General features: G+C 45.6%; 1 protein-coding gene across 1 annotated transcript in view; it reads left to right on the top strand.

Moving 5' to 3' along the window:
- The first annotated feature begins 558 nt into the window (after window positions 1–558).
- Window positions 559–27496, top strand: part of LOC115316619 (vitellogenin-5) — a 30502-nt gene continuing 3564 nt past the window's right edge. The window contains exons 1-23 of the mRNA XM_042289488.1: window positions 559–784; window positions 2578–2613; window positions 3667–3824; window positions 4916–5056; window positions 5639–5806; window positions 6636–6899; window positions 7495–7634; window positions 8028–8411; window positions 9231–9399; window positions 10728–11042; window positions 11751–11987; window positions 13811–14028; window positions 15011–15102; window positions 16325–16449; window positions 17415–17582; window positions 18327–18447; window positions 19001–19238; window positions 19860–20367; window positions 20900–21343; window positions 24041–24187; window positions 25411–25701; window positions 26184–26484; window positions 27108–27262. Coding sequence (XP_042145422.1) covers window positions 742–784; window positions 2578–2613; window positions 3667–3824; window positions 4916–5056; window positions 5639–5806; window positions 6636–6899; window positions 7495–7634; window positions 8028–8411; window positions 9231–9399; window positions 10728–11042; window positions 11751–11987; window positions 13811–14028; window positions 15011–15102; window positions 16325–16449; window positions 17415–17582; window positions 18327–18447; window positions 19001–19238; window positions 19860–20367; window positions 20900–21343; window positions 24041–24187; window positions 25411–25701; window positions 26184–26484; window positions 27108–27262 — 4863 coding nt within the window. The 5' untranslated portion in view covers window positions 559–741. The remainder of the gene's footprint in view (window positions 785–2577; window positions 2614–3666; window positions 3825–4915; window positions 5057–5638; window positions 5807–6635; window positions 6900–7494; window positions 7635–8027; window positions 8412–9230; window positions 9400–10727; window positions 11043–11750; window positions 11988–13810; window positions 14029–15010; window positions 15103–16324; window positions 16450–17414; window positions 17583–18326; window positions 18448–19000; window positions 19239–19859; window positions 20368–20899; window positions 21344–24040; window positions 24188–25410; window positions 25702–26183; window positions 26485–27107; window positions 27263–27496) is intronic.

The raw sequence follows: 27496 nt of genomic DNA, 5'->3' as shown, positions 1-27496 counted from the left end.
GCCGAGATTTCATTGACTGAGGAACAACATTATAATGCTTTGGAACTCGCCCCAAGAGGCGTTTCTCAAGTTTTCTGTGAATATAGATGCTCAGGCATTTTTAGAGTGCGTGGCACGGAGGCATAAGTGGAAGCTTCAAGCTCTTGCTAAGAAACGCGTGAGAGTATTCGCCTTCAAATGACACCAAGATGTTGAGTTTTCATCGACTCGAGCTCCATAACGGTGGATTTTCAATACGCGTTCCAACACGGCGACTGTTCCGTCCTGAAATAATCTTGGGGGCTCTATGAGACTGTAGGAAACACTAGAAGACCCCGGAAGATGACAAGACAAGCCTAGAAAACACCGGGAGCATCGGCCGCGACGAAGGCGGTGTTCAGGGCAAGACACACAGAAGGCCACTTTCACCCTGAATGCAACGTCTCTCGGTGGCGTGCGTGCACCGTTATCGGCCGAGCTACAGCACTTGGGCCCAGCGATTACAGGACTGCTGCTGCGGCGAGGAGCGGGGTTTGAAGAGAGGACCGAGCCTTTTTTCTGCATGGGACAGCGCCTGGAACGGGCGACCTTGGCTCGGGCCCCGGCCACGGTCAGCGGTCGCTGCTTAGCCAAGCGCTTGCCTGGCTCGACCTGTGCGGCGTATAAAAGCTGCCCCTGGTCCGCCGCAGGGCAGTCACGCTCAGGGCTTCGGTAACACCGGGTCCTTGTCGAAGAGACTCCACAACAAGCTCGCCCATCACCATGAGGGTGCTCGTAGCCCTCGCGTTTGTCGCAGCCGTGGCGGGTAAGTTGGCGCCCGTGAATCTCCTCTCGCGTCTGCGTGTACACCGCAGAGGTGTGCTTTTGGAACCTCGGGAGAACCTGGTTGGATTCTGGTCAACTCCTTAACGCGTTCCGAGTCTTCGAAGCGGATACTCTCGACGCACCCCGGTCAGCGAAGGCCCCATGTCGCATGGAAACAAACCCTAGAACCTCCGGCATCGGCTGGAGTCGAACCCCATATCTACGATTATACTCATTTAGCGATAGTATACCTGATCAAACGGATATAATGTCTTTAGGTGTTCAGCGCAAAGAGGGTAAAACAAGCGATATTTTTTTTTCTCGAGCCGGTGAGTTAGCGCTTTACAACGTATGCTACTACTTGAATGCAGATGGCGGTTTCGTCAAATGCTGAAGAGATATTGACTCTCATAAAACTAACAACAATGCGATTGACGAGTAGACTAAAATACGCAAACCGACATCAGAAACGTAGCCAGGAGCAGTAACTGCAACGCGATTGGAGGGAATGGCATTACCTATTAAAAACCCGGTTTCCAGACGATCAATCCGACCACGCGGCCAGTGAAGCAGTAACTCTGCTCATGCAGAGGCCATAACTAGGCCTCTTCATATACTGATGGCAGCTCACTGATTCTCGTCAAACCTTGCTACGATGGCACTACAGCGCGTGCGCTGTCTTCAAGGAACACTCTACGCGGCGTTTGATGGACCTTCAACGGCTGTTGTCGGCTCGAGGGTCGACGCAGGCTGTTTCTTAGGAATCTCCTTTTAAAAAAACTTGCGTTTAGCGATTGATTTGAGGCCCACAGGTACGATGCCGTCACAGCGCACGTGTTGTTCTCCCGGAGACTTCTGCAAGCTGCGCACTTGTGGCATCTAACACTTCATTGTTGTATCAGTTGTTAGTCAATGGTCTGGACAGCACCACTTTTGACGTCTGCAATCTACAGCGCGAGATTGATTTAAGATCGGCGTATAATAAATATCTCTCACTCTCTAGGAAATATAATTGTAGGTTACTAATGGTACCCTCACGCAGTCGCTCTGTGCCGTTTCAAAACGCTGCTTTGAAGTAGCGAAGCCAGCTAGATGCATTTCAATAGACTATTGGATCGGTGTTTAGCATAAACTAAACATACTATTTATTGTGCGTTTTCTTGACTGTTGTTACTTACAAATGATTCATTTCTGGGGGTAGGAAAAAAGTAAACAAAACATTACTGGCTCAAGCTCTCGCCAAAGATAACGCTAGATAAATTTTAAAGAAAAAAAAAATGCTAGCAGAGGACTTCAATTACACACACCAAGTTGTGATTTAATGTTCGCACGTCGGGCGAGAACTTCTACAGTTTGATTACAGTATGAACGAAGGTGGGAATCAGTAACTAGCAAGCCGGCATACTAATGTCTCTGATAAAAAAAAGTGCAAAAAAATAAAAGACATGAAATCCCTAGAAAAGCCTGTAGAAGTTATTCTTGATGTAAAACTATACCTTAAACTGCGGTATACGAATCAAGAAGAACAACGAAAATGGATAGAAAGAGACAAGGAAAAAGGACACCTCAACTTTTGAGGCGTTCGTCATGCCGTGTCTTGTTCCTTTGACTTTCAGTTTTTTAGTATAATAATTTTACACCAGCCTCGGGTAGCTTTACAACATGAAAAGAAAACCTAAAATTCTGGGAGGTGTAAGAATTTTAGGGAATTATTCGCGTGTTTCTAGTTCGAAAGTGTATTTTACAAGATTGCACGAGAGTCAATAACTTCTGTTTGTGTTTTTCTTTTTGCAGCCGCCGTCGAGGTGCCCCAAGTGCTTCCAGAACTCCGTGAGTAATGCATACATCACAGTTTTGTGCGCAGACAAACTCTGGAAATAAGGTCATATTTATCCTTAAATTATCGACCATATTGTTCTTGCAATCATTTAAAAAAAGAGAGAGAAAAAAAAAAACTGCAGCGACAACTTTGACGTTATTTAGCTGAAAAAAGAAAGCTCTGTAATCGCTTTCACCTCAATACAAAAAAGGCAGTTTTGGGCATTTTTAATACGCCGCGCTAAGTAGTTCTTACAAGATTTGGATGTCGGAAGAAGGAGCGATGCTTTTTATATTTAATCTAAACTGCACTTAGTTATGTCTTAATGATTTAGACAAAGGGGGAAATTATTGATGCTCCTCGAGGACCCGGACGTATTTTACTGCAGTTTTTCGGGTGAAAACAAGTATAGAAGGCTAAAGGTAAACGTAGTTTCGCCACCGTTTAGCCTCGCTCCATCAAGACGGAAAGCAAACACTTCTTAAACACACGTCAAATGCTAACCTTTTTTATTTGCTCGTTTTGTTCTTTAGTATATAGCACATCGTTTTATTATCAACTACCAGCCGTAGTTGGGTGGAACATCGACATTTATCTTCACACCAAACATTTTTTTTTCGCGTAAGCAACATCAGGTTTGATAGGAAAATAAACAATGAGAGGCTGATCTTTTATCTTAAGCAAAGACTGAAAATATATTTATAATCTACAGCGGAGACATCTGACGCTTACTGGGGCAGACTAATGTCCCTCTCACTGTCCAAACTTTCGTACAAATTACTTAAGATTGAGAGGTATACAAGGTATAACGTACCAGATGTCTAAACTTCTTTATACGTTATCGAAGACTGATATGAATAGAAGCGACAACCAAATTTTTTCCCCTAGTCTGTAAGACTGAGAAACAAAAGACAACCAGGCTCATGTGCCCTAGCCTGTAAAACTTAAAGGTATACAAGAGACAGGTTTTCGTGCCTTGGTCTATGTTCCTCAATCGGAGGTTCAACACAAGAGGAACTCGATCGTATTGATGATTTCCCTTCAATATTGTGGCGTCGCCGCAGTCTTCGAGCCGAACCAGGAATACCTGTACAAGTACCGGACCGCGGTGTCCCTGAGCCTCCCGCTCAAGGCCACGCACGCTACTGGAGAGGAAACCTACGGTCTGCTGAGCGTCGTCGTCAAGGAAGCGTCCGGCACCGGCCGCAGTCTCGTCCTCCAGGTGAGACGTGAATCCTGCCTGGGACAAAGCATAAAAATGCCTTAGGGCTGGACTTTCTACGTCATAGGACCCGAGCAGGGCACAGTCTGTGTCAGCGTACGGTTAGAACTTCTGCTGAATTAGTGAAAACACGAGTCGCCGCTGAGCGTGTTTTTGCATCCTGCGTAAAAAAAACCCCAAAAAATATAGATATAAGCGGAAAAAAGATACTATATTTTGAGAGATAAAAAAAGGAAGGAAAATAAAATACACAAAAACTAAATAAATATTCCATCTCTTGTACAGGTTCATAAATATTTTGTTACTTTCAGCGAGTTTTCAATATTTAGTGGCATTTGTTAATCTTGCAGTTTTACCATTATTTTTTCTAACACGCTCCGCTCCCTTCCTCCTATTCAATATGAATGACTGCAGGGAATCACTGGCGCTACGACACTCAACTAGGAAATTATTGTCGTGCGCACCTGCGTTCATATGCTACTCAGTAGATTCGTGCAGTTTTGCGCGGGCATGCAAGGTGATCAGCGCCCGAGTGCACTAGCTCACACCAGCTCGGAGCACAGGGAGCGAAAGCTCGCGCTGCAGAACCCAGGAATCCTGGGTTCAAGCCCCACCCTTCCCGTTTTTATATTGATGATGATCGTGCCGGCGTGCGGTCATGTATCACTACTGCGTGGTGCACGTTAAAGACCCCAGGCTAGCGGTTGTACTCCACAGGCTTAATTTCTCATCTAAAGCTGAGACACCAGACGACCATCGGGGCTGACTAACTTCCGGCTGTATAAACATACATCCAACATTATTATTATTATTAGCATGCGTTTTGTCAAAGTCCCTAAAATACGCCAATGTATTTCTTATGCACCCGAACCTCGATAGACTACTTCCATATATCCCGACATGCAACAGCGCGTGCATTGCATTCTGGGAACCAGTTGGCCACGGAGCTGAGGGGCATCGGTTATTTCTGTTACAATTGACTATCCCAGGAAGAACGCGAAGTATTCTGAGTGTGCCTCGAACTTGTATATGAATGTATAACGGCAGAAGAGAAGAATCATGACATTAGAACCGTTGGTATATTCTTACAGCTCCTCAACGTCACCTCGACGCTGTACGACAAGGAGGTCGAGGACCAGACTGAGCCAGTGCCCGGCGTCTACCACCAGCCCCTGCCCGTGTTCGAGTCCTACCAGACCGGACCCGTGGTGCTGAAGCTTGTCGACCACAGTGTAAGTTATTGAAACGACGTCTTTTGATCATTGGATTATATGGACCTTTCATTCTCATGGAAGCAATGAGCCATACACTATATTCTGTTGTACATATATTTTTGTAGTGACTGAGAAAACCCCCAGATATGAGCTAACAATAAAAAAGTGTAATGGTAAGCCGAACAAAAAAAGTTGGATGCTTTTAAGGAAGTAAAAAATGAAATGAAATGTGTTTAGAGTGAGGGAGGATAGTTAGGAAGGCATCATCGAAACGTCATGAAGTAGCAAGAGGGAAAAAAAATATTTCCATACTGTCGAGGTGCGCAGAAAAAGACTGCCCTCAAAACTACCCAGGAGTGATTATATGCATCGAGAGGCATTTAATTTTGTTAGCACTTCTTAGATGTATTAAACTGAGTTATGGCAACATTCAGTTGCAAATATACATTTAAAGTAACAGTTTGGGATGCTAAAAAGGTATACTGTTGATCACCTTATAGTCGCGTGAAGTTGTCCGCCACTGTTAGCCGCTTGGCGATGCACCACAAGTTATGTACAGTTCTTTGTATTTTAAGAAACCCTTCGGCATCGACGTTTCAGGTGGAAAGCCTGGAGGTGCCCGTGGGCGTGCCTGAAGAGGTGGTGAACCTGTACCGTGGTCTGGCCTCCGTGCTGACCCTGAGCAACCCCAGCTACAAGAAGGTGCCCTTCACCAAGGAGGTGCCCCTGACCCTCAAAGACGACGTCGTGGTCTACAAGGTCTACGAGGTACGGTGCAGGAGCGACGGCCGTAGCTTAACCCATGAATCAAGGCGGCAATGGGGGAGAATTACTTCGTAGCCACTAAAATGTCCAAACAACACGCACAGAACGAAGGCAGAAGATTAATAATTAAACAAGACACAGCGTGTCCTGTGTAAGTTCCTTATTTTATGCCTTCGTTATTTGCGCTCTACTTACCATTTTTAGTGGCTACACCACTCATTGCCTAATTGAATTTAATAATAGCCTTTATGCCAGCACATAAAAATTTGGCGCTGAATGCGGAACGACATACGCGAATACTTAATACTTTGAAGAAAAAAAATATTTCGTGCGCATATGCAGTACGCATGCGCAATTGTTTGTAAAGACTTATACGACTCAAGTTTTATTTCCGATGCTTTAGATGACTCTCACACGTTTGAATCATTGACATTAAATTCCAAGGTCGCTCCTTCAAACGCTAATATATTCAAATACTCAACATTTCACTTATGCGTATGGCGAAGGCGCTTATCTAGGATTACGTTAACAGATTTTTGACATTAAGGAATTGTCAACTGTTTTGAACTTAATTCTTCAGTTGCTACTTAATTAGGTAGCGTGCATCATATCGCTGCACGTTTGGTAGCATAATGCAACTCACGCTTACACCCAGTTCAAAGTAGCAAAATATGTAAAAAAAAAAAATACCGAGCGAACCATACGAAAGGATGTCAAACCACAGACATGGGAGGTTTCCACCTTGTAGGTAAAGCTAGCCTCACCCAATTTTGTGGTCCTTTCACCGGTCTTGGCGCCTGTTTAATCTCATTGAGACGATTCCGTGTTGCAGGACGATCTGGTCGGTACTTGCGAGACCGTGTACAACGTGCTGTCCAGCCCGCACGACGAGTACGTCCTGAACTTCACCAAGACCAAGAACTACCACAAGTGCGTGGGCAAGACCACCGTCTTCCAGCACGTCGACTACGAGCACAGCGGATGCCCCCACGCTTGCCTGAAGCACCAGCCCAAGGCCCTCAGCGAAACTCTGGAGCCTGAGCTTTCGGACTACGTCGACCCTTACGGAGGCGGCTGCCCCACCGAGACCCATCTGGTCAGTAGAGCTACCGCCCCTCCATCAGTCAGTCACTCAGCCAATTTGAGTTTTTTTTTTTTTTTTTTTTTTTTTTTTGTCGGCGAAAGAAACAACAACAAAAAATCATGTGGTCTGGTTGACCAACTTCTCCTCCTTCTACTGAAATACAACTGCCCCCAAAAGCTGACTGGCCACAAGTTGAAAACGCGCAATTAAAGGAGATACGGAAGAAAAATTTGCCAGGCGTAGGATAATCTGATGTGATTCTTCTCGACGATGCACCTTACTCAAAAATTGAGAATCATAACTTGCGCTCCGCTTTATAACTGGGGCCTCCAGATAACACTGCAGTGTGATAAAAGTGGGTCTCGGATTTCATTAATATCCTTCGTTTGCACATATGTATAGTGCGTCTGAAAGTTGCTCAGTTTTAATTTGTATGGAAACTTTTAAAGCATAGTGCCTAAACGTCATGGTTAAGTCGGGAATCGAAACGGCATTTATGGGTCAAAGAACAAGGACATACACAGTGAAAGCTGACACGTATTTATAGACACAATATCGGTAAGCATTTTTTATAGCGCCCTAATTGTGGATATTTGTGTACTTACAGAAGAACGACCTTGCCGAATCCTTCCTGACCGTTCATTACAACGTCAGCCTTCACCAGGAGGTCGGCGTTCTTGAAGAAGTTAAGGCTATTGACAAGAAGGTCCTCACCTCCGGAAAGCAACAGCTGGTTTCTACGTCCGTGTACGTTTCTTGCATGTCCCATTCGCTCTTCGTGGCAGAAAATAGAAGTCAGATCTAGAAAAAAAGCTTTAGCCGTTGACAGCGTTCTTATAGGATCATGTCACATCCTCCATGGCTGCAGAGCGTTAATACGATGATTGGGACCACACAGCGGTTGTCTGCTTCAAAAAATAATGGGAGACATATACTGTCAAGAAGTGAGGCCAAATATGATCTGAACTGCATCGCCCCACTACGATAGTCGAAGAACCTTAGTATTCTGGCGAAAAGTCGACCGCGGTTCTGAAACTAACGGGGATGTTTCTTTCGGTTTTCTGTTACTATTTTTTTCTACCTGGACCTCTAAAATATAGGTTTCCATTGCTTACGTTAAGAACACCATTTCTGTTTCAGGCTGCACCTTGAGCTGCTCCTCAAGACCACTCCGTTCACCGCCGTGGGTCCTCTGGAGGATGTCAAGACCTACACCAACCTGTCGTACGTCTACCCCAAGCAGCACTACTCCTGGCATGGACAGCTCTTCGAGCTCGAGCACCTGAGTCTGTACGGGCCCGTGGATACTGTGGAGGCCAGGACAGCCGTCCGTGGTCTTCTCGACCAGCTCGCTGGTCTTCTGGTTCTCGACGACCTTGAGGTCAAGGATGACTACGCCGACCTCGTGTCGCAGCTGCTGACCGCAGTCAATGTCCTCAAGGAGTACGACTTCGAGCTCCTGCTGCAGACGGTCGTTCCTCTGGAGAATGTCAAGGTTGTCAGCGAGAAGGAGTACATCGAGAGGTACGTATATTCCTCGTGCAAGGGTCTAGATGCCAGCACGGGTCACTCGCGAGCATGGGCATCGACATTTTTCAAGGACTCCATCAAGCAACATTCGTGGTCGCCATTTATTGGGCACGAACCGTCTGATAGGATTAGTGTACTCGTCCAGCGCCGATGTGTCGCTCGCTTCCGACACGAGCTGAGCAGAGTTGACGCTAACGTTTACGTAGCCCCCGTGTGCAATGCGTGATCAAACAATGGCGGACTCAGGTAACTAACGCAACACGCAACAGCTACTGGATTCTATACCGCCGGAAATCTCATTTACTCAATTTCGAATTTATTAGCACATAGGATTTACAAAAAAAAATGTTAAAACGATTTGTTGTATTAGAATATGCAACTTGACAACCATGGGCAACGGACAATAAAGTAGGTTAGCGAACGATCTACTTAAAGTTACACATATGGAAACCTGGTAAAACTGAAAATGCAAAAGAAAGGGAACAAGCACAACGTTGCATCGGCGTTTAAATGTTGCAAATGTCGGCAATCCAGAGTGGCGCGGAGAAGTTTACGGTAAACAAGAACATCTTCATAGTTCCGTCATGCAGAAGCCTTAGAAACAATAACTCTGCCAGCAGGTCTGTTTCAGGCTGAGACGCGTGCTATGAAACAATTCATCCCTATAAGGCCCGTGACGAACAATGATTGAACACTCGCAGGATATTCAATTCCCCGTCAAACCAAAGTAAAAATTCAAATAAAAATAGCTGTCTTCAAAAATAGTACACTCGAACAAATACGGACTGTGAGAGTCGTTGACTGCCATTCCAGGAAGCTGCTGCTTGACGTGCTCAGCCTTGCTGGTACCGACGCCGCCGCCAAGACGGTCCTCAGGCTCCTTCTTGAGCAAAAGCTGACCCTCGTGGAAGCCGTCCACGTCCTCACTTCCCTCCAGACTTCCCTCGTGAAGCCCAGCACCGAAGTCCTCGACTTGCTCCTGGTACGTCCTTCATCTCAAAGATGCAATCTTACTTGGTACACTTGTCCGGATCTCTATATTTTGGCTGTCCATGCGTTCAATATATGACTGATCGAGCGATGAAATTGGAGTAGTGTTGTTGCTGCATGTATCTAATGTCACATGTGGAGTCACTAACACCTTGAAAAACGCAGAGCAGGGATTGGTTTGTTCACAATTCACCCGTCGGGTTTCTTTGGCCTTCTTATCGGCTAATGTCGCAACATTGAGTTCGGAGCGATCATATGCGGAGCCGAAGTTCGTCTGCTTCTTTGCAGGGGTTGTGGTGACGTCAAAACGGTGAGCTTTGATTGGCTTTGATTGAAATATAGTGGGTAGAACTCTAAGCAATCCGCATTGAGGTCTAACCACTATCCTTCAATCAGAGCCAATCAGAGCTCGGCGTCTTTCTGACGTCATCACAACCCCTGCCAATAGTAGCAGACAATACTTGAGCTCCGCTTAACATGCTGGGTACTTGCCGTGCCCCGCATTTTTAAGCTGTCAAATACCATATTCTTTTTAATGTCTCTGATGTAAGTCTTACAGCGTGCCCGCTGTAATCCCGGATTATAGTATAGTCGTTGGTAAGTACACACAAAAATGGAACTTGAACTGTGAGAAAGTTACAAAGACACGACAAATGACGTTTTTGTAGAACCGTGCCTTTCCTAGCACAAATATGCGAGCTCATGAAATGACAAAAAAAAAAAGTTCGATTAGGCCAATAAACGACTTCACACTCAAGCAAATAAAATGCTAGTGGACATCAGACTATTCGAATGCGTTAAGCCAGGAGGAAAATTGCAACAAAAGTACATGAAACCGCTTTTTAATTAAACGTTGTGGTTAAGCCTAGTTTATATGCGACAAGTGCATTTTTTTAGACAAAGGTACATAAAATTATTAAAATATATATGATTAACACCCGTAAAAAAAAAAAAAACAATCCCGGAACCACGTCTTCAAGGGTTTGTCTTCCATCGTCTTGCACCAGGGGGGATCGGTGGCCGAGTGGGCTAAAGCGCACACCCAGCTCGACGCGCGTGGAGCGGAAGCTCGCGCTGCAGAACCCAGGGATCCTGGGTTCGAGCCCCACCCCTGCCCGTTTTGATCTGGATGAGCATCGTACCGGTGTGCGGTCGTGTATCACTACTGCGTGGTGCACGTTAAAGACCCCAGGCTAGCGGTTGTACTGCACTGGCTAAATTGCTCATCTACAGCGAGTGGCTCGTCGCAACTTTAAATGGCTGACCAACTACACGCTGTATAAATATCCCCATAACCCAATTTTTTTCGTCTTGCACCAGGACTTGGCCACAGGCGGAGTCCTCGAGAAGGACCGTCTCCTCTACTCGACGGCGTACCTCACACTGGCCAAGGTCGTGAGCAAGCACTGCCACCTGTACGACACCACGAGCCACGTCCCCTACGGCAAGATGCTGAAGATGAATGAGGTTGACGCGATCAAGAAGAGACCGCCCCACCTGCCCACGTACCGGGCGATGAAGACGTACCGCCCCCGCATCTCCGGCCGCCAGTACCAGGAGACTGAGACCGAGGAGCCCCAGTACACCGGCGTCCCCGTGACGTGCACCAGCCAGGACTACCTCAAGTATGTCCAGGTAAGGGCAGAGGGGTCAGATGTCCGCGACAGAGCTAGGTCAGTGATCTAGACGTGTCTGTGCTTCAAAAGCGCTAAAGAAGGAACGCCACAAATGCCGCAAGAAAATGCGAACACGGTTGCGGCCCCGTCCGGCTGGATCTGGACGAGCAGCGTACCGACATACGGTTTTGTAATCGCTACTGAGTGACGAACGGTAAGGACCTCAGGTTCGCGGTCATACCGCGCAGGCTAAGCTGTACATTTACTGTGGAGACATCCTTTTCATAGAGACGCCATTTTTAAGGCCAACTGAATACCAACCGTCAAATTCTCCGTACAACAAATCCGACTTTTTAATGCACAGTTAATGACAACAGCTCTATGTTTTAATGTCGCATGCATTGAGAACAATCGACATGATCTTAATAACTCAACTCGTTGTTTATTTTTCTGAAGATAGGAGATGATGGTTTTCTGATTACATATCAATAAAAAGGGTTAGAATTTGATTGCGAATATTGGGCTCATGTCAAACTCGTCTGGAGATTTGCACTAGGGCTCGCTTTCTTCCCAATCCCATATATCGGGTATGACGGAATTGCTAAGCCTTGATTATCGGCGCGAGGCTACATGACACGACGAAGCACAAAGAATGAACTGGATTCTCGTACATCTTCGGTTAACAACTTCTTGACGATCTGGCTCCTGATCTTTTTTTCCCCCGCAGGCTCTTGTCCAGAAGCTGAACGAGGCCAAGGAGTTCCACCAGGTCACCGTCCTGGTTCACGCCCTGACCCAGCTGCAGCACCCTGAGGCTCTCAAGGCCCTCGTCCCCGTTGTCCTCGGCAAGCACCACCTCTGCCAGGCCACCCTTCCGGAGGAGGAACAGTCTGAGTCCTGCCAGTACCTTCGTCTTGTCACACTGTACGCCCTGCGTCACAGTGTCAAGCACCATGCTGCCGAAGTAAGTCGACGTCTTCGTGACTTTATTTACTGTTTCCTTTACAAACACAACCCGTCTCTTGGCTGCCAAGAGACTTTCGGTCACTCCGTTTTGGCACCCGAGTCTGTTGATGTCACAGTTCCTGGGACGGCAAAGTTAAACGAAAATCACGAAGTGGGGATTTATCGAGGTTCTTGTGTTGTGGTATTCAACAATTACAAGAGGGCATCAATCGCCCTACATCATTAATAAAAAAAATCTCCGGCTAGCCGGTCACACAATATTTTATGAACGTTACAAGAAGCGGTACTATTGTGGGGATTGTTTGTTATCTTATTTTAGGGGTCGTAAATTTCCAGCAGCGCCTTCCTTCGGTGCTTTTAAGGAATGGTTTATAAGTGTACCTTCCGCAGCATGCATTTCACACTATACAATTTGTTTTTCACAACAAAAACAATTAGGAATGACTCAGAATGACCACCAGTACGAGGCGGTGACGTCACGTGAAAACCATGTTAATGCTGAGCCATGAACACCAAAGTTAGTAGATTAGCTCAGTTATGGAACGGCCCATAGACCCTGCTTGCACGAAAATGCCCCCTCCCTCCCCCTCTCACCCCACGGTTTGCCTTCCATCGTTCGACGCGCCACCGTTTGTGGAGGACGACTGCGATGGTAACTGCAGTCTATTCCATAAAATACGTATGTTTTGAAGCACAGCGTCTTGATGGCGTTTCATCGTACTCTGTGAAACACAGAGCTTTGAAACGAAAATCTAGATGGCACTTCAAACGGCGGGAGGCGGATTGAAGGGAGTGAAGTGGGACGGGGGTACCCCCCACCGCGGAAGTTTCATAACTGAGGTGATTTAGTAACGTTGATATATACATGTAATCAAGTCTCTTCAGAGCGTTCTCGCGAAATGATGATGATGTTTCATCACCACGAATGACAATAAGTTAATTGGCGAAAAAAACAGTTTCATTATGGCATGACATGAAGAAAGAATTACGACGTTTTACTGAGGAACCTGCAAAAACAAAGAGCACCTGTAACGCAGTCTCCAGAAAGGTGGCATAGCGATTACTTACCTGGAGAGGAGGAAGACTGTTTGATAAAGCTAGATACGCGATTAAGCACTTTGATTCGAACGTTACACACCCTAATTATCATAGCGAACCGGTTATGACCTGTGGTCAGCTTAATATTTCAGGAGAGGCGCCCACCAAAATGTAACGAAAGAGACACCAAAGCATACCATCAAAGTCATGATGAGTGGGTTGGTTATACGTAGGTCTATTTTTCTGGTGTTTGCAAGAGAAATTGGCGAATAATTTTTTTTTGTTTATTTATTTCTTAGTTATCGGTGCATTTCGAGTATCTGTTTTGGACGGACGTTAAAAAACACTTATCAGTGAAAAAAATCTTACGAAAAACGAAAAATGCGAGCCTAAGAAGGGAGGTCTTCGACGAAACCCGCCTATCTGGCGCAAAAATTGCCAGAAATCATTGTTTTTCAATTTTGGCCGATTTTGTATTTTTGACATCAACGGTTGCTTATTGGCGCTTTCCGGTATTAACCGATCTCGTATGCTTGACAGAAACTGAGGTTTCTCTGTGTTTCTCGGTTAAAACCGAAACGTCTAAGGCCTAGTTACACAATAAACGCATTTAAGGAGAAAACATAAACAGACGGACAGAAAGGACTTTAATGTCTGTCCGTTCGTTGATGCTGTCTCCCTGAAGGTGCGTACAAAGCTTACCATAGCCGCGCATTTCAATGCGGATTCAACATTTTCCTTCTCTGAGTTGTTGACCTTACACACTTTGCTTCGCTTCCACAGCTCCAGCCCCTTGCCCAGACCGTCTACTTCAACACCGACGAGGACTATGAACTTCGTAACGCGGCCCTGGTTCTCCTGATGGCCTCTCACCCACCCGAGCCGGTGCTGGCTCGCGTCGTCCTCACCCTTCAAAAGGAGTTGAACCTGCAGGTGGCCTCGTTCACCTACTCTACGCTGTTCGCCTACGCCAACGCCACCGTTCCGTGCTCGGTTCCAACGTGAGTTGCCCCGCCTTTCGACCACCGATCGGCTCTTGGGGGACAGGTGACGTCAAATCGGTCAGGTCGTGCCCAGAGGACAGAACGCAGAAATCACGCGAGTCCTTGCTGCCGCCGCCATTACCAAATCAAATGATCACTGGTTGAATGTTGTCGGGTATTTGCTTCTTTCAGAGATCGATGAAGGCCAATGGCAATCCGTGGGAAGGTGGAAAAAAAAACCAAAAAGACTAGTGCTGGTTCTATATTCTATGTGTGTACACCCCATGGGGATACAGAAAGACGAAGCGAGAGAAAGAGAGAAGAAAAAAGATATATTTATTCACTGAAAGGTTCACTCGTCTATTGGTTGGTGTCACTGAGGCGAGAGGGAAAGGATTGTGGGGATTGATGGGAAAGGGTAAGTGACTATGTGTACACGAAATGGGGGCTATCGTTTTTTTTTAAATTATTATTGCATGTTCTCAGGGTAAGAAACGGCAAAGCTTTCCAAAATTTCTGTCGTTTAGATAATAACAAGTGTAGCTTCATTTTATTAATTTAATAAAATAATTTAATTTAATAAAAGTAATTTAATAATTAATTTTCCACTACTACTCGAGAAAGTCGATTTAAGCAGTCAGTGGACAGAACCCAAGATACCTTCATGTGCGTTTATGAAGGAACCATAATCAAACTTACAATGTTTGGTAGTATGTTCGTGTATCGTGCTCGTAAAAGCGAATATGTAATAATAAAAAGAGTTCGTTACCCTTGGTAACGACATTTCGTGAAACTGAAGTCGAAACTATGGGACCCCGTTCACTCGCGCACTTTCACTTTACCGATCAAAACGGTGCACGCGCACTTTCACTTTTCAGGATGAGCGTTACAAAAGTTAGCCCACGGGTTCACGTCAGTTTGTCAAGCGCTTGGATTATCTGAAATAACAATTAATAAAAAAATAGTAATTAAAAAAAAATTCGTTGCTTTTGTATCACAGCGCTGTTCGCGTGAAGAAGCTGCTGCCCGCTCTCTGGCACAAGAAGTTCGGCGTCCACTACTCCAAGTTCAACTTCCTGTCTACCTACTCCCGTGAGTGTGCCTTCCGATCATAGGTGTAGACTAGGGGGGAAGGGGGGGGCAACGGGGCTCGTGCCCCCCCCCCCCCCCGGGCCCGGGCCATGATCCTTACCGAGACGCTGTTTACGTGCCATGTAACGAGCTTCTAATAGCGGCATGTAAGCAAAATAACGCGCACGTTGCCTTTATTGACAAAATACATGGGAAATGGAATTACAGCGTGGTTTCGTTAGCTTCAATCTCCAGTTCTGGTGAAAACATAATGCGCAGCACCCCCCGGAAAAACTCAGCCTGCCCCCCCCCCCCCCCCCCCCCCCCCCCCGGGAAAATGGAAAGTCTACGCCGCTGCTTCCGATCATAGGTGTAGTCACCTCCAGGATGAGAATAGCGCAGAGGAATTTCAACTGTTTCTCCTCCGGCGCGAATTTTTTACCTTCGGTAATACATCAGCGATTGTGGGCTTCGACCGTGCAGCCAAAGCACGGTGGAAGGCAACGAGCACGTGCCGGAGGCCAGGTGTCCGAAAGAGACGCCTTGCCCTTCTAATCCTGTCAGTGACCCCAAACAACTCAAGTAGTCCTAAAACGATCGCGGCATCTCTTCTGCCAGAAAAGACATTCTGTCGGCGTTTCTCTGGGTGACTTGCCTTGAACTACCTAGGAGACGTCACTATTGGATGTTATCGGGAAATTTACCGCACATCGCTATGACTGTAATAAAGCAAGCACAGACGCGCATTTGAGTCACTTCACGGATGTCCGTAATTCCTTAATAAAAGGCCAAAAAAAATTGTCCTTCACGAATTTTTTTTTTTAAAGAAAAGGCTAACGATTTAATTCATCTGAAGCTAGATCATTGTCAGTACTTTTGTTTTAGAGACGTCTTCAAAGCTTTCCGTAGTAGTCGTTTTAAAGGTGTCCCCAGTGCGTCTTGTAAAATGACGAAGTCATGTATTAAGACTATGTGAAGAGCCTTAAGGAGTAGCTTTAGTACGTGTATTCAATGACAGCGGGACCTCCACATGACGTTTGGAGATGGCATTGTGTCCTCTGAAAGTACTTTCGGCTTGAAGGGCTTGTAGTGCGTAAGGTAATTGAACTGGCTATCTTCGCGGCAATCTTCCATTGACACTGAAGACATTTATTATGCCTGGTCCTAGGGGTGTATTCAACGATATGCAGCTATTAGTAGCATAAAAAAATATCTGACGCAGCTCTTCTGTGATGTCTTGCAGAGACCGACGACTTTGGAGTCCATGCCTACCACTCCTACGTTCAGAGCAACAAGACCGTCATCCCCCGTGCTCTCCTCTTCGGAGTCGAGTTCACCAAGGGCCCCTACGTCTCTCACCTCTTCGATGTTAGTTTCGAGTATATTCACTACCTTGCAACGCAGCCGGCTTACATTGGCTTTGCCCCAACAAAGAAAACGCAAGATAAGTCATCGTGACAGTGAGGAACGTCAGCCTTGGCCGAACACGAATGGCGAGCGCAAGTTTTGGAAAAAAATTTTGTTTGTTTTTAATGCGCATCAAAAAGTTATTTTGAATTCCGAACTTGTTAACATGAGTAAAGTCTCGAAAACTGCTGGGCTGACATGGCCTGACTCTTGGTACGTTAGAGAAGACAGTTTCATTTTAGATTCTCGGCTTCATAGTCACGAAAAGGCACGAAGTCATTTTTTAGAAGATATGAAACAAAACTTACATAAGCATATTGAGTTTTCTTTTCTTTATTATTTCCGTCACATCTCAAACATACAAATACTTTAGCGTAAAACCGTTAAGTGAGCACCCATTAGATGTTCACCTTACATTAAGCGAACCTAGCTGACCAGTCAGCTTGCACTCGAACCCTTAGATTCTGCTTGTCTGTTACTATTCTTTCGTTCATTGATTTAACAAATATGACAGAGATACACGAGATTGAACAGCCAGTACCGCGCTGCCACATAAACTCTCGACCCGTCCGGGAAAATGAAAATAATATTTTCAAAATCCCGTGAAGCGACACGGGCGGCAGCCCTATTTTGGACATTGATTCCTGCGTGAGGCGTGTGATTGGATCCGAGTGTGCACCGAGTGTTGACGCAGCACTCGTGTCGAACAGATCTATACGCGAGTGCGTTCCAAACGCTTACGCGGCTCTTGTATTCAATGCATGGTCCAAGTAAGTGAACAAAAGAAAAAGATGGCAGCGTCGGAGTGGCTACTGGAGGGCGCGTACTTTTGAAAAAGGTCTATCGTGATCTTCGCACAGAGTTTAGACAAGGACTAAAGTTTGTCCTGACAGGACCGAACGAACTGACATCAACTTCGTTTCCAGGTGACCGCCGTGAGCAAGGGTCTCGAGACCCTCGGCAAGTACCTGCTCCGTCACGAAGGCCCAGTCACCGTCTTCGCCGAAGCCTTCCAGAGGGTCCGTCGCCAGATCTTCGACAAGTACGAGACGTACGAGCCACTCAGCCAACTCCTCGACGTCCTCGAGAAGCAGGTAAGGGGGCCGAAAGGTGCCTCAACTTCTCGCAGTAGTCTTTTATTGATTCACGGCGTTTTGAAGATAAAAGACAATAACCAATTAAGGGTGCTCCTCAGCACTCAGAGTGAGTTTTCGCCATAGAGTCCATCGACACAAGGAAATCGATCCTGGTTCTATTCTCTGGTGTGTGTTGTTTTTTTGCGTGGGAAAAGTGAAGCTGTCTGGCACTTCTATTTTCAAGATATATCAGTGGATGAACTCAGCGTCATTGGTCTGCTTTACTAGCTTATATAAAAAAATGAGAGGAAACAAGAAAATTCTTGCAGAAGCTTGTCTCTACTTCCGGATTAGTGCAACTACGGCGCTCTCATAATAAGTGTAAATACCGGATACCAGTTAAACCTCCGCGTCACTTCGGCTGCCAGTAGTTACGCTTATATTATAGTCAAACATTTTAATAACTACAGATCAGGGCTAGTTATGAAGGTACTGGGGACATTGCTTCGTAATTGGTTCTAGAGTGTTCCTAATGAACGATGATCTAGTATAATAGACAGCTGAATGGGATTAATATCGCCTTAGTTAGTCATGGTGGTTAACGTTCAGAAAAAGAAAATAAAGAAAAGTATTGAGACAGTATTACCACACTTTTTCTGACGAAGGCCTGCCAGTATTGAGGAACATAAAAAGCTTCCTCGAAAGCTTTAAAAATTTTCAAACTTCGTGGGTATTGATTATGACTGATGCTATGCTCCACAGTTCAACTTCGACACGACGACCGTTGTGGATGAGCCCAAGCTCAGTCTTTCCACGTCTTTCCTGGGAACCGAGTTGTACCTGCCAGTTGACAAGTACTTCCTCGGAGAGCTTCTTTCCAAGGGTAAGGACTGGTCCAAACCTTGTGAACAAAAACAACGTCTAGGATGTCGTAACTTAGTACTTCAACGTTAAAAAAAAATTCCAGGGCAGTGATTTTTGTTTTTAAGCATCAGGGGGCATCTTAAGGCAACATACGTGGGTAGTTAATGATTCAGCATGTCATACTTTATAAGAATACGTTTTTTTAGGCACTGCTGAATTATGGGTCACAACGCCTCATGGGTTGTGTGAGAATCAATGCTTGAATATACATAAACATGCATAGACAGCACTTGCATACCTACAATCCTACTGCGTACGTAACTTAATTTATCTAGAGGGTGTACGTAACTTAATTTATCTAGAGGTAGAACATTTCAGTAACCATGATATCAACAGGTCAATTAAATGCAGGCTATGAATGGTGCACACTAATATATATTCGCTTAACGTTTTTTTTTTTTTTTATCAACAAGAATTTTGATAAATACAGGAATATACAAGAAATATACCCTTGATACGTGGGCTTCACTCTGTATATATATATATATATATATATATTTTTTTTTTTGCAGGCGCTCAGTACGTTAGCGAAAACTGGGTTCACCCCGTGAACATGCGCTACCTCCAACTTCGCCTGCCTTACACCTACCGCAAGCTGGTGCCGTCCGTGGTCGGTCTCCCCGTGGCCCTGACCACTCGCTACCCGACCATCCTGTCTGTGGCCGTCAAGGACTTCAAGCTCCGCTACCAGCCACACCACAAGACATGGCTTCCCAGTGTGCTCGCCCTCTCCACTTTTGTCCAGCCCAGGTGAGTTATAATCGTCATTAATTTTCCTTTAGGGCTCGCAACAGAAATATGCAAGAGAGTGTGCATGTTGGGAGCGGAGCGCCGCGGGCTGCTTCTACATTTTGCTGGATCTATGAACACAACCCTTGTGCCTGGTACTCCCCTGCCAACCTGATCATCTAAACTTAATTATATTTGAGGTCTGTTAGTGGTTTCCGTAAATTTCGAACCTTTTAATCTGTATTCCTACCAGATGAGTTTTGTCCTTACGCGAAGGTGCGAAAAGCACTCCGTATGCTTAGAAAACCTGGTTTCGCCTGCTTTAGGGCTTTAGAAGTCTGATTTGTTTTTCACAACATTATAAGGTGCCAGTCAATTGCTTAAAAAAACTGTGTAGTAACATTACGAAACTCGTGAGTCGTTGTGAAAGCATGGATAAGTAATCCGGTAAAGCCTTCAGCCGTCGCTGCGCAACACGGATAAATCTATCGAAGTCTACAATTCGATTACCTAAACCAGCAACCAATACCACCGGCTATGCCGCTCCTGGTCCTTAACGTATGCCGCCGTAGATTCTGTTTATCTTGCAATTCGTGGTCGTGCTCCGGTCTGAAAGCACGACGTACACTTTTTCTCACACAGCGTGTACACTTCGGCTGTCTCTTCCGTGGTCACGGTGACTCCCTTCACCAAGGTCGTCGCCGGTGTGCGCACCCTGGCAAAGACCAGGCTCACCCTGCCTTACGACTTCGCCTTCCAGTACTCGTCAGTGAACCACACCGTCGCCCTCACCGTGCGCCCCCGCTACACCAAGTTCTTCACCCACCATACCAAGTCGGTGACGTATACCACGCCTGCCGTGCTCTACACGCCGCCCCAGCGCGCTGTCATGGCCACCATGAGCGTCCTGTACAGTCAGGCCAAGCCTTTTGAGTTCAAGAAGACCTTCGGACACGAAGCCCTTGGTCTTGGACTCCACGTCCAGGGACTGTCCAGCCACCCCGACCTCCACGTGCCGTTCTCCTTCCAGCGCTACACCAAGGAGAAGGGACTCCTCGGTGCCTTCGTCGACGTCCTCACCAACCCGTGGCACGTGGCTAGGAAGTGGGAAGCTCGTGTTGTCCGCAGCACCGTTCATCCCGTGGATGAGGTGAGCGTGAAATCTGAACAGCTTTAAAGATTTTTATTAGCGCTTAAAAAAGAAGAATAAATTAGTTCATCTTCTTTCTAAATGATTGGCCCTGTTGCCGCTGTAGATGTGTAGGTAAAATAGATCTGCAGTGTGAGTTGTAAAACTGTTCAGAGGAAAGTTTGCAAGAAAAGCATGAGTACCATTCTTCTTTGCAAGTTACAGGTCGCATGGCACAAGAAACCTCACATAAAAGATGTGCCCTTTGTGTTCTTTATTCATTTGCTGTTCATTTCTTCCGCATGATAGCCTGGTAAAACTCCGCGGAACGTATTTCATCTTACGCAATGCAGGTAATAAATATTGTTTGAGTTTGGGGTACCACAATTGAGTCGGGAATATTATAAATATATATATATATATATATATATATATATATATATATATATATATATATATATATATATATACATTTTTTTTAATTAGGCGAAGTACTTTACTTAGACCATACTTCGAGGAATACCGCTAACCTTTAGGATTTTGCTGTCCACAGTACAAACTGACCTTCCGCTGGAAGACCACACTGAACCAGACCGACCGCACCGACTTTGTCGAGGAAGTGCTGCCGGCCCCGTACCAGTCCACCAAGTACCCTACCACAAGGTACGGCTACCCCGAGGACCTCGAGACGCCCATCTACGAGGAGCACTACAAGCGTGCCGTGGGAGAGCTCCCACCGTACTTCGACTTCTACCAAGTTCTCCAGGAGGTCGTGGCCGCCACCGAGGTGACCAGCACGCCCCTGGCCCACTACGTGACGCCCTTCTTGAACGACGTGCAAAACACCACCTACGGTTACTTCGTCGAGTTTGTGCTCGGTGCCCTCGGACCCCTTGAGACCAAGGTGCTGACTGGACACGCTCTGCTCGGACATACCTTCGACAAGGCCCTCAAGCTTTCCCAGCTCTACGTCAACAAGGTCAACAGCCCATACGAGGTAAGCAGACGCATTAGCTTTTCTCTTTTTCGTTTAGGCGTCATTTCCAGTATTGGGGCTCGAGGTTTAGTTAGCGGGCACAAAACATCAGCCTTACAATAGAACAAGCACATGGCACAGTGCTCATTAAAATAATACAGAAATAAGCAGTCAATTCAATATTTTCGCGTCCATCGTTCACTCGAACCAAAAACCAGGGTCGTAAAAGACAGGGCACTACGACAGTACGACGATATAACCGGTGTTGTTGTATTTTGAAGCAACCCGAGATTCAGGAAATACAGAAGCACGCACCCATAGAAGAGACGGCGTTCGAACAGAATCCCTATACAAAGGGTTCTGTCCGCAATAAAATTTTGACTGTGCTTGAGACGTTCTTCTCTTCTCTTGGTGCCCACCTTTTTATTTCCTCAGTCTCGAGTTGCTTCGAGATGGCCAGTATACGCCAGCTCACTTGCGCCGTTACGTTCTGTTTGCTCTTGCATGTTTTTCATAGTGCATTTGATACCTGGCAGCCCCCTCTTTGTGTAGCGCCTTTGCAAAAGGGGCCTTTAAGGAATTAATAAATGAAATGAAATTAAGATGAAATTCAGTTAAAATGAATGGGCTATTAAAACAGCCAATTTGTAGGATGGGATTATCAATTCAGAAAGGTGTCTTACAACTTGCCCATTCAGAGAGCGTGTTCTTGGCGTAAAATAACCTGTAGATTCACTCCGCTGCCGTAAATTACTGGAATAATATTTAATAGCGCCTCTGTTAAATCATCCAGACAGTTAAATTGTGTATATATGTACACCACTCTCAACAAGCAACAAAATAATTTGATGGCCTAGTTGGTTAAACATAGTACACAAAATTAGCGCAAAGGACGAACACAGGAAGAAGGGGTAGACAGAACAGAGCGCTACTTACAACCAGTGTGTCGAACCGAAAAAAATACGGGTTCGGTTACGGTTCAGGTTCAGGTTAATTTATTTTGTTCCGGTTCAGTTCCAGTTCGATTAATTCGATCCGCGAACCGGTTCGCGAACCGGTTCGGAAATTATAAATGACAAATTACAACATCAAAATAAATTACAAATAAAACATCTGAAATCAGCACATACGAAACGGGATACATCGTAGTGTAAGGCTCAGGGATTTCTACCAGGAATGGTTTCTTTATGTGCACTCAAAGGTTACCTCACCGACGTTTACGCATTCGGACTTCATCTAATTGAGTCCGACGCAGTAGCTGTAAAATCCGCGACCTCTTTACAAACCCACTTACAAGTAGAACTCGCTAACTATCCCGCCACCTCGGCGTGTAAGCAATTGAAGGAACAGTGGGGAGAAAATACAGCCTTCTTTATTTGAACTAGCCTTCGGTAACTCAAATTAGACCCTTAAAGAAGTTTTTATTAAACAAGATACGGAATATAAAAAACACTTCTCCGAACGCAACGCCAGAAGGACGTAATAGGAGAAATATTAAAATAGAAGGGTTCGCTGTCTCACAAATATGTTAGCTTCTAAGTGCCTATACGAAACCGGATGCATTTTATCAAACTCCACAGCCTTTTCTTTTCTCATTCCGATGGAAGCAAGCTTCAAGAACTCGCGCGTTTTAGAAACGTGGAATTAAATGAGCACACAGCGGCATTTAGGATTTACGAGACTGTAGAAAAATGAAATCCCGTGACGCGATTTTTTTTTTTTTTTTTTGCACAGCCTTTCAATTCTCTTTCTTCCGTGCAAGCCGCGACCAGCGCAATACTGGTTCCTATGTCAAGATTCATGGATGCAGCGTTTGTCAAGATTCATGGATGCAGCGTTTATATTCCTAAGACTGAGTGGAGAAGGAAAATATGTAAGCGAGGTGTGTGTCAGTTGACGGCACTTAAAAAACAAATGGCATTGATAGCACATTCATTGTCAACAGCGCGTGGCTGAACCGTTTTGACATGAGCCGGTAACCGTTATTTTTTTTTCCGGTTCAGTTCCAGTTCGGGTTCATCGCGATAACAATATAACGGTTCGGGTTCGGGTTCAGTTCCGGAAAAAATACCGGTTCGGTTCCGGTTTTCGGTTCGGTTCGGTTCCGGTTCGACACCCTGCTTACAACTGATGTTTTATGAGAGGTTAGAGGAAGACAAAGATTTAAATGAGACTCATGTCATAGAAAGAGAAAAAAGAATATGTTAGAGAAGGAAAGAAGAGAATATTAGAAACATTATAAAAAAAGAATAAGGATAAGGAAGTAACACTAAGAAATTAATAAAAAGTCACAAAAAAGTATTAACACAGTTTGTTTAAAGAAAGATTTTTAGAAAAATGAAAAATTTTATGAAAAATAGTGCAGGTACTGAAGCTCTGTCCTGTCTACTCTATCTTACTGTGTTCGTCCTTTGCCCTAATTTTGTGTTCAACAAGCAAGCCGGTTTAACTCAACGTACCGAGTTCAGGATTTACACACAACCAGTAAGTAAAATGGAAATAAGCAGACTTTTTTAATAACATACAATCTATGTGCCAATAATTATTTTGAACTTATCAAGATACATTCCTCTGTATATACATTTCAAAAGAGTAGCAGTAAAAAAAGAATTAAGCAGTCGATTTCTCTGTCGGGTTTTGTTCACGAATTGATGCGCCTAAGAAACCGATGACGGGCCCATTTCAATAATAACCTCCCCTACGTCGTCGTGCCTACAGGTGAAGGTGCACTCTGCCCTCCTCAAGACCGCCGTCCCAAGCCCCTTCAAGTCCTACGCCGTCGACAAGAAGGAACAGTCCCTCTACTTCACTTCCGTTCTCGACGTCCTGACCGAAGAGAGCGACACTCAGAAGTATACTCTTCAGGTGAGTTTGCGACACGCAGCATCTGCCCTGGTCCGTTCCTGTTCCCTGACGTCCACAAACTCTAGATCGAATAATTTGATTCTCCTGGGCCGCACGCCTAACGGTGTGGTGATGTAGGAAATCCCGTCGTGTTTTGAACAAAGGTTTTAACAATGTGGTTTATCAACCGAATCCCATGAGAAAACAGCCATGAAGACCCGCCATGAAGAGCCATCACGAAGATCTGTGACGTCGCGGCAAAGTCCCTGTCTTTCATGACGTCACGACGTCAGGCAGCATCATGAAGTCACGTTATGTCTTAACGTCATACGATACCGTGAGGTCACGTGACAATGTGATATTACCTGACACCGTGACGTCACATGACTTTGTCACGTCATACCCTATGACACGGTGACGTCATGTGACATAATGATGTCGTGTGACGTCACACACACATAGCATGTGCTTCTCGGTCTTTGTCAGAATGATCGAGCTAGTGCTATTTTTTAAAGCATGAAACGCTTTTAATGAAACCCCACAATCCCAAAAACGTTGTCCGTACGTTCGTCTATATATTTCCCGCTTAATTTAGCGGGGAAACTGGATTGGTAGTTAGGTCACGGGACGCCGACTGATGCCACGTGTTATGATGACGTCACCTCTTGCATACACCAATTAAGTTTCCCCGCCAAAGTCGGCGGGAAAATCGATGTCTCGTGACCTGACTTCACGTAACCTATACACACATCTAGTTTCTCCGCTAATAGAAAATATACGTCAGGTGACCTACACACTTTCCGTTTCCCAGCTAAATGTAGTGGGGAAAGTGACGTCACGTGGACCTGATGACATATGGTACATACACCAATAAATTTCCCCACTACATCTAGCAGGAACATTGACGTCACGTGACCTATACACCAATTAAATTTCCCCGCTAAATTTAGCGGGGAACTTGACGCCACGTGACCAATGCAATCAGTTTCGCCACCCAATGGACTGGGGAAATTGGTAAAAATAACGCTTCTCCTTCACTCCTCGAAACTACGGTTTAATATTCTCTAAATAATCTTAAACGATCATCCTTTAAATATTGCATTTCTTACAGGACTTTAAAGATAAAAACAATGCCAATTTTTTCATCATCTTTTTTTTTTTGTATTACGTTTCATGACTTCCGTGTCGATACATGTGTGTTCATGGCCGCCTTCAGTTCATAACCTGTTTCTTTCTCACAACAGGTCGAGGTTGTGCCCACCGAGGAACAACTTTACGGCGTCAAGACCCACCCGTCCCATTACGCCCACCCGAGTCACTTCTCGCACCCTAAGAACATCAAGAAGCAGATGCGCAAATCCCTCAAGTTCCCCACGCTGGAACATACCGAGGACTACCTTGTCCCCTGGTACTACAAGCAGTGCGAAAAGGACGTCCAGGAAGGCAAGGAGCTGGTCAGCGCCGCCTGCAAGAAGGTCTACCTGCACGAGCACGTCCTCAACAAGGTCCTCTTCAAGGTCACCGTACCCGAAGTTGTAAGTGTAAACTACGAACACTAAAGTCATACCGCTTACACATCGTACGTAAAGCCCCGTTCACACACTTGCAACCGAGTACTACCGAGTGAGACATGGCCGGTTTTTAAGCCTCTTGCGACGGCGTAGGACAAGACGCGCTACTGCGGAACAGGTCCTAAGTCGTCGCTAGAGGCTTAAGAACCGGTCTCGTCTCTCTCGGCCGCACTCAGTTGCATGTGTGCGAACGGCGCTTAAGACTTTCTGCAGACGTCGCCTGAGGCCTGTTTCTTCCTTAAATAACGGTCACATTGGTCATGTAAAAACTGTATGCAGATATGCAGACATGCTCGAGGCGCGTCCACAGACAATCATGTCCAAATGTACGATGTACGAGCAGAGTGTCTGAGGTATCATGGCCAACGTCAATCTGCAGCCGCCTATACCCTTCCTCTTGAGGTGTATGGTAGATGACCGTATACCGCCCGCCTTCGAACGCGCAGGTTCCCGGACTTCTCAAGAACGTGACTCACAGCCTTCTCCAGTACGCCAAGGTCTTGTTCTACAACAAGCTCGTCACCGACTACGACGTCGAGACGAGGTCGACCTTCACGCATCTCGAAGGCGAACTTGTGTTCGAGGACCACCCGACAGGAAAGACCACCGCCAACCTGACGCTCTACACGCCGCTCGAAGAGAAGCTTCAGTTCGTGCGCCTCAACTGGTTTAAGTACCTGAAGCCCACGGTCGCCATCGGCTTCCTGGACACAGTCGCCGGAGTCCTGAGGAGGAGCTACCCTACCCGTAAGTTTGAGCGAAGCGGGCACGGGAAGACGAACGGCGCTTATTTGTGTAATACACGCGGTAAACTTTGTTTGTTACTGTGTGAGGTAATAGGTGAGCCAATAGAAAAACGTTACCAGCTAGTCTCTTGTAATTTTGTCATCATGTCTGCGGCGACAACCCTGTCTTCTGTATGACGTACGAACAGCGTTACTGTGGCTTTAGGTCTTTCCGATTTGAAGTATGAACCTGATAGCTGTTATTTAGTTGATTGATATATAATCCGGGAGCACGATGAGCAATGTTGTGCAGCAAGTAAAAATGTGAATCATTGATTTATTATATATGATTTTAATGACGCAATGTCTGTCGGGCCGCCATAGAGCTGAAGGAGATTGTAAATTGATTGAACAGTGAGAGAATTTCAAACAGCGTGTGACTGTTTCCTGACTGGGTGCGTCTTAAATATTTTCTCAGTTATAAAAATACTCGCTGCCGGTAACTAAAACTCTAACTTTATCAGGGTATAGATTGGAGTGGGTCTCCGCACGTTCACTACGTAGAAATATAAGTTATGTTTTGATTCCCCGGGCGTGATATTCCCTCAGACAAAAATTGGTAATAATTTGTTTTGTATCGCACAGCCACCTGTCTGGTGTCGCCTACCTACCTCAAGACCTTCGACAACGTCACCGTGCTCCTGAAGCCTTATTTGAGGGACGACACATACGTTGTTGCCCGTCACGTCCTCGACGAGCCAGACTTCTACGTTCTGACCGAGTTCCAGGGCGAAACTCAGGCAAGTTTAAAAAGGCGTCAGCGAAAATCTTACGTTCTAAAATGGTAACAATGTCATACTGTTAAGGGGGTTTTGTGAACTGCAACAAGCGTGGCGTCGGTTGCGCTTTTATACCCGCAAAATGTTTGCACTAAAACGCTGTCGAGTTTCATATTATCTGTGACAACAAGTGGGCTAAAACAGTGTGGCGTGACGATTAATTCGATGTCGAGTAGAATTGCATTAATCACTAAA

Source organism: Ixodes scapularis, unplaced genomic scaffold (assembly GCF_016920785.2).
Source record: "Ixodes scapularis isolate PalLabHiFi unplaced genomic scaffold, ASM1692078v2 PGA_scaffold12__126_contigs__length_90152505, whole genome shotgun sequence".
In the NCBI taxonomy this organism is placed as follows: Eukaryota; Metazoa; Arthropoda; class Arachnida; order Ixodida; family Ixodidae; genus Ixodes; species Ixodes scapularis.
Note: the sequence above shows the minus strand (reverse complement) of the source record. Positions and strands in the feature narration are given on the sequence as shown.